General features: G+C 51.0%; 1 protein-coding gene across 1 annotated transcript in view; it reads left to right on the forward strand.

Annotated features, from left to right (window-relative positions):
- Positions 1 to 16,927, forward strand: part of CUL4A (cullin 4A) — a 46,550-nt gene that overhangs the window by 641 nt on the left and 28,982 nt on the right. The window contains exons 2-5 of the mRNA XM_039226639.1: positions 308 to 423; positions 9,172 to 9,275; positions 14,858 to 14,927; positions 16,046 to 16,119. Of these exons, the coding sequence (XP_039082570.1) occupies positions 308 to 423; positions 9,172 to 9,275; positions 14,858 to 14,927; positions 16,046 to 16,119 (364 nt within the window). The remainder of the gene's footprint in view (positions 1 to 307; positions 424 to 9,171; positions 9,276 to 14,857; positions 14,928 to 16,045; positions 16,120 to 16,927) is intronic.

Genomic DNA, 16,927 nt, shown 5'->3' on the forward strand with positions numbered 1-16,927 from the left:
GCGGGGGAGGGGGGGGCGGCGGCGCCGGGGGGGGGGTCTCGGGGAGCGCGGGGGTCCCGGGACCGGGGCTCCCCGCGGCCGCGCTGCCCGCCGTCCCGGCCCGGGGAACCGGGGCGCCCGGGCAGCCCACTTCCCCCGCCGCCCGCGGCCCCGCCAGCGTCCTGCCCGCGCGCGCCCGGGTCAGCCGGCGCCGGCGGACTCGCGTGCGCTGCCCGCTCGGGGCTCGCCCGGCGGAGGCCGGGTGGGGCTCCCGGGGGCTTCCTCGTGGAAGCGCGCCCCGCCTCACTCAGGCTCTCCGGACCCGCAGACAGACCCAGGCTGCCGGACAACTACACACAGGACACCTGGCAGAAGCTCCGCGGGGCGGTGAGGGCCGTGCAGAGCAGCACCTCCATCAGGTACAACCTGGAAGAGCTGTACCAGGTGAGGCCCCCCGGGGGCGGGCGGGGCGCGCCGTGTGACCGCACTTCTCTGCCGAGAGCCCCGGACCCGGCGGGGCTGCCGTCCCGCCTCCCTCCCTTGGGTGCTGTCGCGGTTGTGTAGGTAACACACTGATCCGGGGCCAGGAAGTGTGGTGCAGACGCGGATCGTGTGGTCCTCGGTGTTGTTTCAGATCGGAAATGAGGGAAGTCCCGGGAGCGCGAGCATCCGCCTTCGTCCAGAACAGTAAGAGCCCTGCGACGGCCTGCCCCCGAGGTGCTGCGGGATTTTGGTTCTTGGTGGTTGCGGGATTTTTGTTTTCAGGCTGTCCGGCAAGATAAAGTTAGGCCATTTCGGGAGAAAGATGTGTTTCTAAGAGCCACGCGACTGTCCTGACTTTCCAGAGACTCAGCGATTTATTATTATAACTTCGTTGTTGCATAGAACACTTTTACTGCTTCTTGTTCATACAGATTGTTTTCTCGTTGTTTTTTGATTGTTGCATTTAAGATATGCAGACAGATTTAGTTACGTTTAGTCTAAAGATGTTCCATTTTTAGCAAAAAATGGTCAAAAGCACACATACTATTGGCATATTCCGTTTATAAGCACACTGGTTTTTCTGATCTTCCATTTGTAGAGAATGGCACTTGTTAACTAGTCTGTTGTCTACATTTTAGGTAACAATAAGATACCACAATTCCTATTAAGGGACTCCAATTAAAATTTTTTTTGTTTGTATAAGTGATTACATCATAAAACTAACAGAGATTACAGAAAAGTACAAACAGGAGAATTAAAACCACCTATGCTTCTGCCATCCAAGGAAGACTACTTTTGACAGGTTGATGGACATACGTTCCTCTTTGTCTTAAATTGTAACAAGTTTATTATACTTTTGGATCAACTTTATTAAGACATAATTTGCGTATAATGTGTACTTCAGTAAATTTTATACTGAGGTGTAAATAACTGCCCCCACAATCAAGATGTGGACTGTTTCTGCATGAAAAAGGTCACGCCTCTCCCCTGCCCTACTCCTTGCACACCACTGATCTCCTGATGGTGTATTCCACCAATCTAACATCTCATTTAAGTGGAACCATGCATCTCCCGCTCAGGACAGTTCTTGGAGTGTCATGCCCATCACGTGACAGTAATTTGTTACTTGGTTGCTGAGTAGTATGAGTACCGCCATTTCACCAGCTAACAGACATTTGGGTTCCCAGTTTGGGGTTATCATGCATAAAGCTGCTATGAACATTAGAACTCTTGAGTAAATATTGAGAAGTAGGGTCTCAGAGTCCTAACTTTTTAAGGCATTTCATGTTTTCAGAGTGGCTATACTATTTTTTTTTTAAGTTTGAGAGAGAGAGCTCATGCACGCATGCATGCTTCACTTGCAGGGGAGGGGCAGAGAGAGGGAGACAGAATCCCAAGCAGGCTCTGCACTCAGTGTGGAGCCGGATGCGGGGCTCGATCTCAGGAACCGTGAGATTGTGACCTGAACCGAAATCAAAAGTGGGCCACTTAACCAACTGAGCCCCCAAGCGCCTGAGTCCCATTCTGTATATGTACCAGCAGGTGTAGGGAAGCTCCAGGAGCTCTGCGGCCTTGTGGTATTATCAGTCTTTTATTTTAGCCACTTGAGTGCGTACGTAGTGGTCTGTTATAAATTTCTGTATGAGTTTTAGAGTATTTGCCAATTACTACCAAAAAAGCCTACTAGGATTTGGATTAGTATCATGTCGGATTCCAGATTGGTGTTCTGACAGCACCACGTCTACCAGTTGATCACAAGGGACAGCTCTCTGCTTTGTCTTCCTTCACTTCTCTCAACAGCGCCTTCTAGTTCCAGTGTATAGGTCCAGGAGAGCTTTTGTACATTTAGCCCTAAGCATTTTTCTTCCTTCCTTCCTTCCTTCCTTCCTTCCTTCCTTCCTTCCTTCCTTCCTTTTTTTTTCAATATTTACTTTTGAGAGGGAGACAGAGTGAGAGCAGGGGAGGAGCAGAGAGAGGGAGACACAGAATCCAAAGCAGACTTTAGGCTCTGAGCTGTCAGCACAGAGCCCGACGCGGGGCTCGAACCCACGAACCATGAGATGGTGACCTGAGCCCAAGTTGGACCCTTAACCAACTGAGCCACCCAGGCGCCCTAAGCATTTCATATTTTTAGTGGTATTATAAATAGTAGTTTTAATTCTTGGTTCTTGCTAGCATATAGAAGTAGAACTTAAGTTTATACATTGATCTAGTGTACTGCTCTCTTACCTCGCTTCCAGTGGCTTGTGGATTCCATCAGATTTTCTACATAGACAATCATGTCGCCTATGAATAGAGATAAGAGATAGTTTTACTTCTTTCTAATCTGCATGCCTTTTAATTCCTTTTCTTACCTCGGTGCACTGTTCAGAACCACCAGAATGATGATGAGTAGAAGATGTGAAAGCACACACTCCTGTTTGGTGCTTATGGAGTGTGATGTTGGCTGTGAGCTTTTCAGAAATACCCATCATCAGGTTGAGGCAGCGCCTTTCCATTCCTGGTTTGCTGAAAGATTACCAGAAAAGTACATGCAGCTATTGGGGTGATATACGACGTTTGTTTTTTTAGTTTATTGCATTGTTGACTTTTCAGATGGGAAGCCCAGTTTGCAGTCTTAGGATAACTCTGACTGGGTAGTGGTGTGTTGCTTTTTTTTTTTTTTTTTGATACCGTTGGATTCAGTTTGGCATCATTTCATTAGTTTTTGCATCTATGATCATGGAGGAAATTGGTGTGTTGTTTCCCTGAACCGTATTTGTCTGAGTTTGTCTCAGAGACACGCAGGCCTCATAAAATGAGTTGCAAATGTTCCCTCGTTTTCATTTTCTAGAAGAGTTTGAATAGAATTGGTGTTACTTTTCCCTAAATGTTTGAGAGTGTTCCCGGTGAAGCCACCTTGGCTCTCTCTGGAGAGTTTGTGAACTACAGAATTCTTTGGTGGGTGTAGAACTATTTAGGTCGTTCATGTCTTCAAGTTCACTAAGCTTCTGCAGCATCTATTCTGCCAGTAGTGCCATCTGGTGACATTTTCATCCTGTGCATTGTTTTTTCTCTCCAGGGGCTCAATTTGAATCTTTCCGGTATCTTTCCTGTCACTTCGTAACTTCTGGACGGAGGGACTGCAGTTACAACAGCTGTTTCTGTGTGTCTGTCTTCCAGTTCTTTCCTGTCAGCTCCAGGCCGCTGTTGACTGCTGTTTCTCCCCATCAGGGGTGTGTTTTTCTACTTCTTTGCACATCTGATTACCTTTGATTGACTGTCAGACGTTGTGAATCTTGATTTGTGTGGTAGATATTTTTGATTTTCTACAAATATTTTTGAGTTTCATTCTGGACATGTTAAATTATTTGGGAACCATTGACCTTTTAGAGTCCTGCTTTTAAGATCTGTTAGGCGGGACTGGAGCAATATTTTTTCCAAGGCTCATCGCCCCCCGACTGAGTATTCGGGGCCCACTCTCTTAATGGCTTTCCAGTCTGGCTCATAGGAAGGTGCTCTTCCAGGCCCCGTGTGGGCACCAGACGCTGTTGTCCCTTTCCCCGTCCCCAGCAGTTTTCTCGCACAGGGGTGCCAAGTCCTCGAGGGGGACCCTTGACCTGTCCGTGCCCCTCTGGCTGCATGTCTTCCCTGTAGGCTTTCGTCGCGGAGACTCGAGCCTCCACTCCCAGCACTTGCTCTGTGGCCTGGAAACAGGGACGTGGGGCATCGGGGCGTCCGAGCTCGTTTCCCCCCCAGAGACCGCTCTCGTTCACGGCCCAGTGAGTGGTGCCTCGCAGACTGTTTCACACACTTGTGTGGTGTTTGGTTGATTCAGACAGAAGGGCTTATCCACTCCTCTTATTTCATCTTTTTTTTTTTTTTAATGTTTTTTATTTATTTCTAAGAGAGAGAGAGACAGCGTGAGCAGGGGAGGATTAGAGAGAGAGGGAGTCACAGAATGAAACAGGCTCCAGGCTCTGAGCTGGCAGTCAGCACAGAGCCCGACGCGGGGCTCGAACCCACGAACTGCGAGATCATGACCCAAGCGAAAGTCGGATGCCTAACCAACTAAGCCACCCAGGCGCCCCTCCTCTTATTTCATCTTGACCAGAAGCAGGAGTCCCGTCAAGTATCTAAACTCTCGTAGGTTTATTAGTTTAATAGACTGTTACATCTTGCAGCCGGTTTCATTATTCTTCTCGTCCTGGAGGTTTGTCTATCTGGGATCGATTGCCTTTCATTTTTCGTAGAATGACTTTGCCATACCTTTTACCCAGCAGTGCATTTCATAATAGCCACCGTACATGTTACCATAAAGTGTTTCCAGATGCCCTGGGTGTCCGAGTGCATCTTGACACCCTGCGGGCTAGGGGTGCTTGCCCCCAGAATGGAATCTCATGTTCCATGGGGCATCCCAGGAGGCGGGGCCGGTGGGGATCAGTTGACTGACTTATGGCAGGACAGGGGCACAGGCCGGCTCCTGGCCACTCAGAGAGAGGTGCCCAGACTTCAGGTACCTCTCTGGGAAGTGAGCTGCTCAGATCTTTTGGAAGCAAACAGGATAGAAATAGTAAGTGACATCATCGTGGAGTCATTGAACGCTTGCTGTATCCTGATCTTAGGCTATAGCAGTCTGTGCGTTTACCTGCTGTTCCAAAACACAGCTGAAGTTTTTACTCAGGTGGTGTAGTCTATGCTTTGCGACGAATTTTATGTGAAAGTGACAGTTCTCACCGAAGTACGAAAGTTTGGGGGGGGGTGGGGGGGGTGTGTGTAGGAAGTTTTCAGGATGATTTGAGGGACAAGCTCTTATGTTTTGATGTTCGTTAGTCTTCCCAAAGTGGGGTCTCTTTTCTCCCCATCAAGGCATCTGTCACCACGTGGACACTTCAGGAGGCCTGCCTGGAGGAGAAGTTCACTCCTGTGTGTCTGGTATAGTTTACCTGTTGTTTCTGTGTAAGAGGGAGGTGCAAAGTGTGGTGAGCGGAAAGTTTGCACAAACGTTCCCCGTCCACACTTTCCTCTGACAGAGCGTGGAGGAGGAGACTTGGAATGTGAAGATTTTTTTGTCTGTTTTTAAAGACCTGAGTTTAAGTCTGGAATTAGCGCCTGCAGAAGAATGTTTATCTTGTGTGTCTCCTGCCTGTGTATTTGAGTCCTGTCCGCCAGCATAATGGACGACGGATCACTGAAGTCTACATTTTCAGGAAGGGTTTCAGAGAAGGGCCAAAGTTGATTTCAAGCACTTTTGATGGGCGACTGGCTGTCCTGAGGAGAGCCGTGCTGTCCTGAGTCACAGACCAAGGCCTCTAAAGCCCTCCTGCTTGGTGATGATTTAGTGAAGGAGAATGTGGGGTTAGGTGTTGAGCATATTAATAGGTTGGCTCAAACTGGTTAGACAGATTGCCAAGGGAAAATGAGAGCCACAAAGAGAAAACGAGTAGCAGACACTTGTAAACACGTTATTTGATGGACCCATTTCAGAAAGTGACAAATTAATCAACACAATACAGAGCTCAATACAGAAGTTACTCAAAAACAGGAGAATATCCAAACTCAAATCTCTTCAGCTTAGTAAAAAGGATTCCATAAATCAGCAGTTCTGAGTGCTCTGTGGGATTAGTCCTCTGTATTCAGTAGTTCACTGCGACGTCTGGGAGCCGGAGTCTCCTGCGCAGTCAGGGTCAGCCCTGCAGCCCACGCTGCCCGCTGTCGGGCGTAGAGCCCCCCCGGCCAGGGCACTTACAACCCCTCTCGAACATATCCTCTCACTCAGATCTGAGCTCTGATCTGACTTATACATTGCTCTCTACTCATTTCTTACAGGCAGGAACCCGGGGCGTAGAGCCCCATTAGTGCCTTCTTCCGGGTTGTGAGCTCATCACCATTCAGCGGGCCCGCCATTGAGTAGGGTGTCTGCCTTCAAGACCAAGTACTGCTTGGTGCGCCTGGGTGGCTCAGTCAGTTAAGCGTCCAACTTCGGCTCAGGTCATGACCTCATGGTTCGTGGGTTTGAGCCCCGCGTCGGGCTCTGTGCTGACAGCCAGCTCAGAGCCTGGAGTCTGCTTCAGATTCTGTATGTCCCTCTCTCTCTGACCCTACCCTGCTCACGCTGTCTCTCTCTCTCTCTCAGAAATAAATAAAACATTAAAAAAAAAAAGTTTAAAAAAAAGACCAAGTACTGCTTAACTGGGGCCATCGCTGCCCCCACCCTCACCCGGAAGTGTGCCAGGAGAACGCTGTGCTGGCCTCCACTGAAGTGTGAAGTGTGGGCTCCGCGGTGGCCCTGGCGCGCCTTGCCCTGTACAGCTGGCCCGGGTGTGATTTACCCCGGGGCCGGGGGCTGCCTCTCGTTTCCCTTCGTCTACGTAAACACGTGCTCCTAGTATCTGCCTGCCTTTCTCCTTTACCATCTCTCACACTATTTTCACTCCATTTTCTCTCTACTCTCAGCTTTGGCCTTCAAGGCCTTTAGATGAGGCAGATCATCTTCCAGAACCGTGTGCTCTCATTTCAGTGATGCTGTGCGTTCTTCCCACCCCGAGACTCGCTCTAACGCCCCGTTGGCCCTTCCTGCTGGTTGCTCTGGGGGCTGCGGCTCCGCCCTGCAGAGGGACTGGGCTTTGATCTGCCAGCCCCTCCAGCTTCCGTGCCTTTGTCTGTCCCCACACGGACAGCAGCCTGGAGAGGGCTTGGGTGTGGAGGCCTGGCCGACCGAGATTAGAGAGCTGCGCTTGGGCGGTTCGGACAGGCGGCTTCCCCTGGCTCGGTGGCAGTGAAAAGGACCCTCTGCCTAACACAGCACCCCGACCCCCACCCCCCGTGTCCTTCTCTCCAGTTGAATTCCTTCTATCTGCTGCGCCTCTTACACACGCGAGGGGGTAACGTGAAACACACCCTACCCGTATGGCTCCTGCCTCACACCCCACAGGAGGCACCGCTGCGTCAGGGCGGGGCTCCGGCTCCAGCGCTTGTCCCGGGGGGGGGGGGCTTGTGTGCTGTGGGGCTCCTGTAAGTGACAGAAAAGTCTGCCAGGGGCCCTGCCACGGCCACACTCTCTTCCGAATGAGGGTGCCTGTAACATGAAGACACCTGCGGTGACTCAGCAAAAGACACGGAGGGACAGCGCCCACAACAAACCTGTCTACGCAGGGTTCAGCTGGTGCTTTTAAGAGGCCCCCAGGTTCTCCGTTTTAAAAACAGATCTTCAGTGCGCTTCATGTAAATAGTAACCGTGTGCCAAGTAGGACACAGATGAGAAAAGGCGCTATAAAGTCAGCAGTGACAGCGTGTCACAACTGGGGAAGATATTTCGAGGACACTGACTCCTCGTTCAGGAATGAGAGCGTTCAGGGTGGTTTCGTCAGTGGTAGGCTCTGTGAAGGACGTGTACCACCAAGCTTGGCTTGATTTTTACCAAAGAAAATACGTTTTCTTCATGTATCACACCAAAGCATTTCATAATAATGTGTCTGTGGAATCGCCTAACGATTAACTCACTGGAGCAAAAAGCATTTGTCATCAGGTTACCTTGGGATTTTTAAGAAAGACACGGATAGATCGTTGACTGAATTATAAAGACAGAAGTACAGAGTCTGAGAAAGAAAGTGGGGGATTTAAACAGCCCTCCCTTGTATAGCCAGGCAGCACGTAGGGGAAGACCATGTCGTGCTGTTATGCTGGTAATAAACTTGCTAAAAAACATGTTGTCATTTTTAACATCCTCATTCCTGTTCCCTTTTGACCTGTGTGGATGTGCATGTATTTTATTTTATATGGTACTGGTTACTATATTTATTTAATTTAGATTAATAGGTAGCAATCTTGTAATACTAAGCATGGGGACCATTAATAGTTACAAGTCTTACTATAACAAATAGCTTTATAAAAACTTAACTTTTATTTCATCAGGAATATAGTATTTGAGTTAAATTTAGATTCTAAAGTGTTTCCCCCATATTTTTTTAGATGGTTCAAAACTAGTCAGGAGAAAAAACTACATTTCTGTTTTTAGTATCTCATTTGGATTGAATGAGATCCTGGTTTTGTACATGAAATTTGAAACGAAATTTTATTAGAACCGGTGAGAATATACATAATTTTTGATGAGGATAGAAATATTTTATGAAAAGTGTTTCTGCTTAAAATACTTGCTTCTTCGTTAATTTAAGACAAGCCTAGGTAAATTACACATGCAGCCTGCAGAAAAATATGTAGGCGATAGTATAACGTAGCCAGTGTGGCCTGGGCACTCAGGAGTTTCCTGCCCTGGTCGCACCTTATAATCATCAAGGTAAACTCATCCATGTTTCCTGCGTCTTCCACCTCAGACAAATGAATGGAAACATTCCAGGTTTGTTTTCAAGTCCACGGTGAGAGTGGTGAGTGGCCAGGTTTAGAGACTGCTGCAGCAGAAGAAAGTAGGGCGCTGTAGGTGCTCAGACGTGCGCAGGGACCCCAAGCGGGTCCCAGGGGTCATGGGCTGACATAGGTGTGCTGTCCAACCTGTGTTCAGTATTAGCTGTTGTTACATTTTTACCAAACCCTTCCTGGATTTCAGTGTTCCAACAAATCACCTGGAACTTAAACATAACAGTTTATTTATAGTTCGTGTAAGTATGAAGGGGGTGCCTGTCTGTTTTGATTGTGATTTTATATACACAGGTCTTTTCAGAGAAATAATTTGTTATTCATGGTGAATAATTCACTTGTTCCTTTTGTTTTTAGGCTGTTGAAAATCTCTGTTCTCACAAAGTTTCCCCAACACTCTACAAACAGCTGCGCCAGGTCTGTGAAGATCATGTCCAAGCACAGATCCTTCAGTTTAGAGAATATCCTTTTTTTGGCTCATGAGTTTCTATTCATTACCTAAGTCTTTTGAGGCTGAACGTTAATAGGATAAAGAAGTAATGAGTGTTGTTAATGTTAAAACAACAGCTTTCAAAATTCTCTTTTATTTATAGAACAAAAGCTAACATTTTTTTCATGTGACCTAACAGATTTTTTTAAGTGGAGTTTTTTATTGTATATTTATATATAACATATAAATAGTGTCCATTTATTGGGTCTGGTTGAAGTGTTTAGGAAGATTTCTGATAAGTGTCTTAATTCTATTTCGCTATCCTTTATTCTTGTACAAAACCGTCTATATTAGTCCGACGCATAGCAAATGCCCGCAGACTTGGTGACATAACCCAGCACCGTTTGTAGGCTCACGGTCGTGTGGGTGGGGAGTCCCAGCTCCGTTCATTGGGTCTCTGCTCAGAGTGTCACTGACTGAAACTGCAGGGCCAGCGGTCAGAGACTTCCCACAGGCCGCCTTCCAGGCAGAACTCCTTTCCCTCCGTTGAGAACGGAGGTCGCTCTTGGCCCCTGGAGGCCGCCCTTGGCTTTTGCTGTGAGGCCTCTTCTCTCATGGGGTGATTAATTGCTTCTGCTGAGACCATCTCCTATGATGTAACCCACCGTATTCCTTCCCCCCCCCCCCCAATCAGGGGAGGGTGTGCTAAGCAAGTACGTGGCGGGGTGCGACCATCTTCGAGTTTTGCCAGCACACCGTGTAGGACTGGTGTCTGCCAGGGAGACGGGGCTCCTTACATCCTGGCAACAGCCCCTTACAGCCTGGCCGTGGCCCAGGCCTCCAGCCCACCCCCCACCCTTATTAGTCAGCCACACATCTCTTTGGGAGAGAATTAGGAAGGGGGTTTAATATTACAGACAGCTGCTTGTGACTGCACTTTTCCAAGTCTCTTTCTTAATTTGTGGAAATAGGTACTTGCAGCCTACTCATTTCTAACTCTTGTTCTGGCTGAAGGAGTCCTTTACGTCCCTTTCCCTTTCCCTTTCCTTTGAGAAACTGAAGTGTTCAGGGCAGCCACAGCTGCCTGTCACCTGCTATCGAAGCTCTAGATGATCCGTGGCAGTGAAGCCCATGTGGCCTGGAGCAAGGGGCCTCCCCGTTAACGGGCAAGCGGAGTCCATTCTGGTCTCTTGTGCTGGCATCTGCAACTATACCTGTGCCGTATTTTCCGGCAGAGTTCTGTCCTCTGGAAATCACAAGGCCATTCAGGACAAAGGTGACCATACTGTTGGACCTTTGGAAGGTGGCCAGTATGTACCATGTATCCGAGGCATCCTCTGAGAACACACAGAGGCGCCTCTCCTGTCTGTGCCACAGCACAGGAATCTTGGAGGCTGGGTGATGATGGGTCCAGGAGCCCATCTGGATGCTGACATCTGAAGATGAGCCTGATTCCCAGGCTTCCCGGAAGTCAGCAGACTCCCGGATGTCCCCTCCTGGACAGGCGCACCTTAGGGGAACTTCCCGGAAGTCAGCAGATTCCCGGGTGTCCCCTCCTGGACAGGCGCACCTTAGGGGAACTTCCCGGAAGTCAGCAGATTCCCGGGTGTCCCCTCCTGGACAGGCGCACCTTAGGGGAACTTCCCGGAAGTCAGCAGATTCCCGGGTGTCCCCTCCTGGACAGGCGTACGTTAGGGTGAACTGTTGTGATTGTTCCTTACCTAGTTGGCCTAGCTTATTTAAGACTAAGTGATTACCTCATCCAACTATCCATCTGCCGCTTAATTCTACTCTGTAAGTTATAGGAACGTGTTCATTAATTCATTCGTTCAGCTAGGACTTCCTTCTTGTCCAAACTTCTGACTGACAGTAGGAAGTGATGGCGTCACCTCCTTTCTGCCCTCCTGGTACGCCTGGTGCTGAGATAGAGGCAGGGGCAACGTTGTCACATTTCCTTGATGCCGCGACAAAAACCTTGCTTCCAAAAACAACGATGTGTTTCATTGAAGAAGAAAGATAAGAGCACTCTGCCATATGAAATGTCTTTAGGTGTGAGGCATCTTGAGTTCCAAGATGTTAAATTATCAGAATCGGGGATAGGAGTGGTAGTGCAAGAAGCAGCTGGGGCAGAGCTTTCCAGAGGCGGTGACGCTGGAGCCCCATCATGAAGGATGAGTGGGACATGGCCAGCCAGAGGGCATGAGCCATCAGAGAGGGATGCTCATGGGCCGTGGCCAGAACCTGCTGGCACTGGTGGAATTTGAGGCAGTAATTCTGAGTTGCAGCTTGGGTGTGAGTCTTTGTGCACATTCTGAAGGATCTGGGTTTAAGTCTGGGCCCTTGCAGGTGTTTGAAGCAAGAATCCAGTGTAATTGGATCGTGTTTGGTAGCACGTGGGCAAGAGGAGACTGGCGACAAGGTGGGCCCTGGAAACAGGAGCGAAGCAGGTTCTGGCCCTTTAGAGCTTAAACCGCAGCGGGATTGACGAGGGCATAAAAATACGCACTTATGGTTCGGGTGGTGAGGGTTTTAAAGGCTCAGAGAAGCCCCTGGGGCATAAGGAAAGGGCAGCCAGTCTGCCTGGGGAGTCGGGAGCGCGTCCGCACCGAGGAGGGGCTGTGTGCGGGGAGAGGGTGGCTGATGGGGACGCAGTCCTGCCCTCAGAGCTCGTTTTGCTGAAAGGGGGGCAGCCTCCCCAGACGAGAAGGGGCAGGGGTCAGAGCTGCTGCAGAGGCCGAGGCCCTCGAGGCGGTCATATTCCAGAGTATTCCAGGGTGGGCGTGTCCAGTCTCTGGTCTCCGGGGTGTTTCTGTACCTCATGTGGGGCCGCTTTGTAAGAGTCCCAGCATGCTGGCCGCGTGCTGCCGCCGAGGACAGCAGGAGGCAGGAGGAACGCTCAGGCCCCAGAGGCCCCGCGGGCGGGCGGGAAACAGTCGCCTGGAGTTGGCGCCGCTGCAGTTCTCTTACAGCGCAGGCTCTGCTCCCTCGTTCACGTGTTTGCGTTCTGCACGTACCTGCTCCTTTCGAAAGAAGCTCCCCGCTCCTGGTGATAGGCCTCCCCCCGCACTCGGTGAGCCCCGGCAGTGCTGGCCTCCGGGCGGCCTCCCCCTGGCAACGCGCGCTCCACACACAGGACGGAGGTGACCGGTGTCTTCACAGGACCCTGTGTCTTCCTGCTCCGTAGATGACTGAGCCTTGGGCTTCTTTACGAACACCCTCTGCCCATGTGACCAGCGTGTCGTCAGCATGTGCGTGCGGGGCGCCGGCCGCGGGCCGGGTTGTGCGTCCACACGGCACTCGTTGGTAGCGCGAGGCTGAGGATGCAGAGCCGGTGCGGCGGCCCAGAGGCAACCACGACGGGCTTCCACCACGACAGGCTTCCTGCCTCCGTGGGCTTTGTAGACTAATGAGGGAGGCGAGACTTCAAGAGTCCAAACTGTGAACTTTGATAAATGTGGAAGAAAAGGTCATTGTGTGCGCTCATAGCAGGGAGACCTGATGGAGGTGAGGAGTGTCAAGCAGTGAGCTGCGGTGCAGGCAGATTGTTCTTCAGCACGCTCTGTGGGGGAGGGAGAGCAGGGTAACCCGGTGTAGACAACGTGGGCGAAAGGAGAACCTATCACTTTTCTTTGGCGTGGGCATTGTCTTTTGGGTTTCCTCCTCCTCATGATCGCAGGTGTGCGTATGTGCATTCCGCCATGGGGGGTCCGTGTCTGCTGTCTGACACGTGACGGACCCCTCTCAGTACACTGCTCACACCCTTAGCTAGGCCTGGCCCTTCCCCAGATGGGAGGGGACAGTGACGGGAGCCTGTGACGTGTCTTAGGCCCCAAGGGTGCTCGTGTGAGGCTCTGGATTTTGCTGTGTCGAGGCTAGAGCTCAGTTCATGCTGGCCTGACCACTTCATACTGTTTTCCATGGGAAATGGCCAGTGATGGCTTCACCCGGCTAATTGAGGAGAGGCGTCTCATGTACTGAGCCCTGCACACGGGGCCTCTCCCTCCCCAGGACACCCTGTGCCAGGCCGAGTGCCGCTTGCTCACAGCGCCTGTGCCTTCCGGTGGCGTGCGACTGGTTGCTGGGACAGAGCTCGGCCCCCCAGCTGATGCAGCCTGACACGGAGACCTGCCGGGGTGTCGGCAAGTGGCTTGTGTCTTTGCCAGAGCTGCTGGGTCCCTGCTGTGTGTGCCTGTGACTTATCCTTTGTCTTTTCAGACTGTTTGTGTAAGGTTCTCATATTGTAGGCCACTATAAATTTGAGCAATCGTGAGTTTTTCCAGAATAACATGTTAACCCTTGAATGATGGGCTTGTTCATAGGACTTACGATCTGTGATTTATCAGCAAAGCCCCAAGAAAAAATAAGGTGCGGGGCCGAGACCACTGTGGCCGAGGTCAGCTGCTCTTGTGTGACAAGGCTGCGGATGTGCCCGTTGGCTCCTCCCGACTGTCTGTCCTCTTCCCAAAGTTCTGGCGGCGTCCTGCCCTCCGCCAGCTCCCCTCGCTCTGTCAGACCTCCCTGCCAACCGAAGGCTCTGAGGCCTGCATGATTGACGGCTTACGTGCTGGCCTGCACGCTGCTTCCGTACGTGCTGTGCATCTTCCATGTAACCTCTCGCCAGCTCGGAAGAAACTGGGCTCAAGGAAGTTCGTCGCTGGTCCAGGGTCCTGGAGCCAAGACTGTACAGAGGGAGCAATGTCTGTGTCGTGCAGTTGGGGGGATTGGAGACGCATGGATGTGAGGGGTTTTGTAAGCTGTGAAGTAGCACGTAGACGTTTATGACCGTGACTTTGCCCAAACCTGTGAAGGCTGTGCTCTGCACTTTTGGCCGTAGTTTGCTCTAGGAACCCATGTTGGGGTTTCCTGTCTCTATAAGCAGTATGTTGGGCCTTCTTAAAAAATTAATTCTAATTTTTGAGCTGAGAACATTCTAATTTGGTGCATGAATGAGATTCACATCAGTTCTCATTGAGACTATAAGTTAAAGTTAAGTCTCAGCCGCCTCCCTCCAGCTGCCTGGTCCCTGGTGCTAATAGTCGACCTGCTGTGTCACCACTGGGACAGTGCGGGTCACTCTCTGCCCCCACCACCCTTTGCAGGATGAACCCTTAGGCCCAGCCACCCAGACCCATGAAGCGTGTGGCTTGGCGGTTGATGCAGCCAGCAGGCCTCTACTAGGACCCGGCCACACAGCAGCAAGGGAGACGGGGAAAGCGGGTGGGTGTGGCCGGGGGCTTGTTGCAAACTGGGAACGCGGTGCAGCGATGCAGGAAACCTGTACCTGTAGTCCCTCTGGCCCTTCAGTGTTCTTTTTAAGTTTGTTTTTAAAAGGGAGAGAGAGGAAGGAGTGAGAGAGAGGATCCCAAGTAGTCTCTGCACTGTCAGCACAGAGCCCGATGTAGGGCTCAATCTTAACAAACCATGAGATCACGATTTGACCCGAAGTCACAAGTTGGACACTCAACCAAGTGAGCCACATGGACATCCCAGTCCTTCCGTATTCTGACAACGAAATGATGTGTACATTCAGTGTCAAGAGCTGCGGTTAAGGGGTTAAAGCTGTAATAATTAAATTGGCCAGCATTTCTGAAGTTTTCCTTAGCAGATCTGCACAGACTCACTAGATAGTGTTTTATTTTTAAAGAAGATTAACACATGCTGGCAAGATCATTGCAGACAAATGGTAAGCGTATTGACTTTTCTGCTAACCCTGGTTTCAGGGACGCTGTGCTGCCCATAATCTTCATCGGTGGTGCCCGGAGTCTGGTCACCGACGCTTCCTCTTGGTCCCATTCACCCTCTGCTGTCGCTAAGCAGGAAGGAGCCTGGGCAGCTGGCAGGGTGTCTTCCCCGCCCCCCTTCCTAACCAAAAATGGCCTCATCCACTCCCCTCACCCATCTGAGGACAGGGTGGGCCCAACCATGGGCTGAGACAGAGAAGGGCTGGGTGGGGTTCTGTGTTGAGTCGAATGCTGCCATCCGTCCAGCTCAACGTAGTGGAACAAAAGGGCAGAGAAAAGCAGCGTGTGAACGACTGCTTTTCTGGATTGGGGCCAGCTGCTAACTTGACCTTCAAAGCAACCTGACAGTCTATGGTACCTGAGCTGATTCCTGAACGGGTCTCTAAAGTTTTTCTTAATCCCAGTTTATTCCTGATAATCAAGCCTGATTTCCAGGTTTTTACTGTAACTGGACAGCCAAAGTCTTAGACTTTGCGGATGTACTGATTCTGACTTGGTTTGATACCTGTGAGGTTGTAGCCTGACCTGGCTATGAGAGCAAACATGGTCACAGTAGCTTTCCTAGGTAATGAGGTAAGTAGGGGACAGTGAATGAGCCTCTCTTCCAGGCCAGCCACCTGGTACATGGTCAGAGTAGAGGGAACGTCTGTTGAGAAGGCTGTGTTAGGAGAATCACAGGGGGCTGGTGATCCTGTGTCGTCCTCACTCTGCTTGCAAAGGAGAGTCAAGCACACGGCCACGAGCCTCATGCCGATGTGACAAGGACTAAGTGTTTAAAAAGCTTAGAGCATCTCTTCAGGCTCATGAGGTTTACCTACATCAGGCAGGAAATGGCCAGATCTCCCTATAGTCAGATTTTCTGGACTAAAGAGATGAAAGTCAAACACCAAAGGAGCAATTAAATTTGGGGAAAAATCAATCCTGAAGGTCTTGGTGGGGACCGTCATCAAGAAACAGTTACTCTAAGATATAAGACAGCCACCACAGTTACAGTGCAGAAGGCCTGGTCTTGAATTTTTAGTTAGTAAGTTACATAAATAAATGCTTTTCTAATTGCCAGATCATGATCAGAAGTATTTTCCTGTTTTTGGATCGCACTTACGTACTCCAGAATTCCATGCTTCCTTCTATCTGGTGAGTGTCCTAGTCAGCAGGGCTGTGTCTGTGCTCCTTCGTGTCAGCCAGAGTCACTAGCACACACGTCCAGACCCAGGCACACTTAGCCCTGGAGTGAGGGGGCCGCGCCGGCCACGCCCAGGAGCCGCCCCTGGGGGCACGTTGCCCAGCTTGCAGCGAGTGTCACAGTGCAGGTAGCGGGCAGACAAGCAGGACCGTGGGAAGCCACGTTTCCATCACTGGGCGTTGCACATCGGGGCCATCGGAGAAGGGCGCAGTGCTCGCCTCGGCCGGGAGGGAGAGGCGGCGGCGCTCGCTCACTCCAGCAGCCGGCCCCAGCCAGACGGAGTCCTGAAGCCCCCACGGCTCCCCACCCGGCGGACCAACCACACGTGCAGAGGCCCCCTCGTTTCGGTCTGCTCTTCCGTCGCACGGCACCCTTCGGGGACAGGGAGGATTCGGGACTCCCCGCTCTGTGGCACTGACCTCCACACCCTGTTGCTGATGCCCTTCACCACTCCGTCTGCCCCTGAGGCTCTCCTGATTAGACTTGTCCCTGAGGTCGCCCTCGGCTTCTTCCTCCTCTCTGTTGCACGGAAGCTCCTTCTCCCATCCCCTTTAAACCCAACTTGTTTGACAAGGTGCTTTTCAGTCTCCTCGCATCTGTTTCCTCTGACCTGAGGCATGGACACAGCCCTCCCTAATGTAGCCGTGACCTCTGCTTTCCAGACCCACGGACACGTTTTTGTCTTTGTTTCATATTCCCTCGTGTGTGTGCAGCTTCACACACTCGTGGTTGGAAGTCTGCTTCCCCTGTTCCTCTCAC

The sequence above is a fragment of the Hyaena hyaena genome, unplaced genomic scaffold (genome assembly GCF_003009895.1).
Source record: "Hyaena hyaena isolate Hyena2069 unplaced genomic scaffold, ASM300989v1 scaffold_22, whole genome shotgun sequence".
Lineage (NCBI taxonomy): Eukaryota > Metazoa > Chordata > Mammalia > Carnivora > Hyaenidae > Hyaena > Hyaena hyaena.